General features: G+C 34.6%; 1 protein-coding gene across 1 annotated transcript; it reads right to left on the bottom strand.

Annotated features, from left to right (window-relative positions):
* Positions 1-533: 533 nt before the first annotated feature.
* On the bottom strand, positions 534-1,013 carry LOC127088979 (secreted RxLR effector protein 161-like). The gene has a single exon (XM_051029340.1). It carries the CDS (start codon positions 1,011-1,013, stop codon positions 534-536), a length of 480 nt encoding a protein of 159 aa, XP_050885297.1.
* Positions 1,014-2,492: the final 1,479 nt, after the last annotated feature.

Below are 2,492 nucleotides of genomic sequence, written 5' to 3' on the forward strand. Positions count from 1 at the left end.
TATGATAAAGATTGTTGATGTATTGAATACTGTTTTTGCCCTAAGTTGAAAACCAGATTTGAGTAGTTGTTGAAAGAGATTATTTGAGTCTTGACATAAAACAGATTTTCAAGTAGTGAATAAGTTGTAGATATAGGTTTATTCATTACTCTTCTTTGGTATTAAACATTAAAGATTGCTATATTGATAGTTAGGTGGAGAGATCGTCTAAGGATCAATATAGTGATTATCACAATATCATTTAGACATAAATGACTTTGAGAGGATACTTGAACATCATCAATAATCTTAAATCTATATAGTTATCATAAGGAATCATAAGCATTTAGAATAGTGAACTCCAATCTTGCCAAGCTTTTACATTTGACTAAAACCATTTTACTGTTTTTAGTGACATTTACTCACAAGATAATTTTCCAAACAAAACAACTTTGTTACCTTTCAAACTTATAACAATTTGGATTATAGAACGGAGGTAATAACAACCAATCTCTGTGGATACGATATAAAAATATTTGCCGAAGATATACTTTTCAACAGTCTTCGAGATGACTTTTCATCCAGAGCATCTGAGTGTTGCATTCAAAGATAACTATATATTCAGCTTCAGCAGTTGAAAGTGCTATTGTTGATTGCCTTTTACTGGACCATGATATTAGATTATCTCCCAGAAACTGACAGCTTCCAGAAGTTCTTTTCCTCTCAAGTTTGTCTCCAGTATAATCAGCATCACAATAACCAACTAGCTTGTAGTATTTGGATTTTCTATAGCACAACCCAAGGTTAATCGTACCTTTTAGATACATGAAGACCCTCTTAACAACTATTAAGTAGGACTCTCTAAGATCAGATTGGAAATAAGCACTCAAACAGACACCTAACAAATTGTCAGGCCTAGAAGCAGTCAAGTATAAGAGAGAGCCAATCATACCTCTGTATACCTTTTGTTCTACCTTAGCACTTACCTCATCCTTCTCAAAAATGCATGTAGGATGCATATGGGCCTTTGACATCTTACATTCAGACGTGTCAAACTTCTTCAGAAGTTCCTTGGTGTACTTGCTCTGATGGATGTACGTACCTTCTGGACTTTGATTGATTTGAATCCCAAGAAAGAACTTGAGTTCTCCCATTAGACTCATCTCAAACTCTGCTTGCATAGACTTAGTAAATTATTTACACAAAGTAGCATTAGCATAACCAAATATAATGTCACCAACATAAATATGAACAACAAGAATATCATTTTTGAATAACTTATAGAATAATTTTGTGTCAACTTTCCCTCTAGTGAAATCATTTTCTAACAAAAAAATTCTTAGTCTTTCATACCATGCTCGAGGAGCTTATTTCAGACCATACAATGATTTCTTCAGTTCAAGAACAAAATCTGGATTTTTTTTCGAGTTTTCAAAACCAGGGGGGTTGGTGTACAAACACTTCTTCAGTAATGTAACCATTCAATAATGTAACCTGTCAGAAATGTACTTTTAAGATCCATTTGATATAAGATGATGTTATAGTTAATTGCAAATGAAATTAAGAGACAAATAGATTCTAACCTGGAAACTGGTACAAATGTTTTTATATAGTCAATTCCATCTTACTGATTATAACCTTCTGCAACCAGTCGAGCGTTATTTCTAACTCTCTCTCCTTGTTCGTTCAAGTTATTTCTGAAGACCCCTTGGTTCCAATAGCGTGAGTTCCTTTGGGTCTTGGCACCGGATCCCATACATCATTAATGGTGAATTGATTAAGTTCCTCTTGCATTTCCATAGTCCATTTTGTGTCCTGAAGAGCTTCATCAATTGATGTGGGCTCTATTAGAGACATAAAACCCATAAGGCTTTCTTTTGAGGGCTTGAAAGAGGATCTGGTTCTGACGGGTTCAAACTTATCTCCTATAAGCAATTCTTCAGAATATGAAGATCTCTGTCTGTGCCTTCTTAGAGGAGTCTGAGCTTCAACAACTTCTGGTCGAGGAGCTTCAGAGTCTTTATCTTCATCTTCTTTGGCTTCTAAAGTCTTTCCTTTAGAACCTAAGTAAGTGATCTCCAGATATACAAATTTCTCAACTAGATTTGACTTTTCAGAGTCAAGCTTATCATCGAATCTGACATGGATTGATTCTTCAACAACTTGTGTCTCAATGTTATACACTTTGTAGCCTTTTGAGCATTCAGAGTATCCTAACATGATGCACTTCTATGCCTTAGAATCAAACTTGTTCAGATTCTCTTTAATGTTCAACATAAAACGAGAACATCCAAAAGGATGAAAATATGAAATGTTGGAATTTAAATTCTTCCAAAATTTATAGGGAGTCTTACCCATAATAGGTCTTATAGATATCATGTTTTGAATATAACATGCTGTGTTGACTGGCTCTGCCCAAAAGTGCTTGGGCACATTAGTATCGTTGATGATGGTTTTGGCAATCTCTTGCAGAGTCATATTCTTCCTCTCTACAACTCCATTTTGTTGTGGAG

The sequence above is a fragment of the Lathyrus oleraceus genome, chromosome 1, assembly GCF_024323335.1.
Source record: "Lathyrus oleraceus cultivar Zhongwan6 chromosome 1, CAAS_Psat_ZW6_1.0, whole genome shotgun sequence".
Taxonomy (NCBI): domain Eukaryota; kingdom Viridiplantae; phylum Streptophyta; class Magnoliopsida; order Fabales; family Fabaceae; genus Lathyrus; species Lathyrus oleraceus.

Bases quoted from the DNA above. Each gene is read 5' to 3' on its own strand.
- LOC127088979 (XM_051029340.1), bottom strand. From the start codon at position 1,013: ATGTCAAAGGCCCATATGCATCCTACATGCATTTTTGAGAAGGATGAG.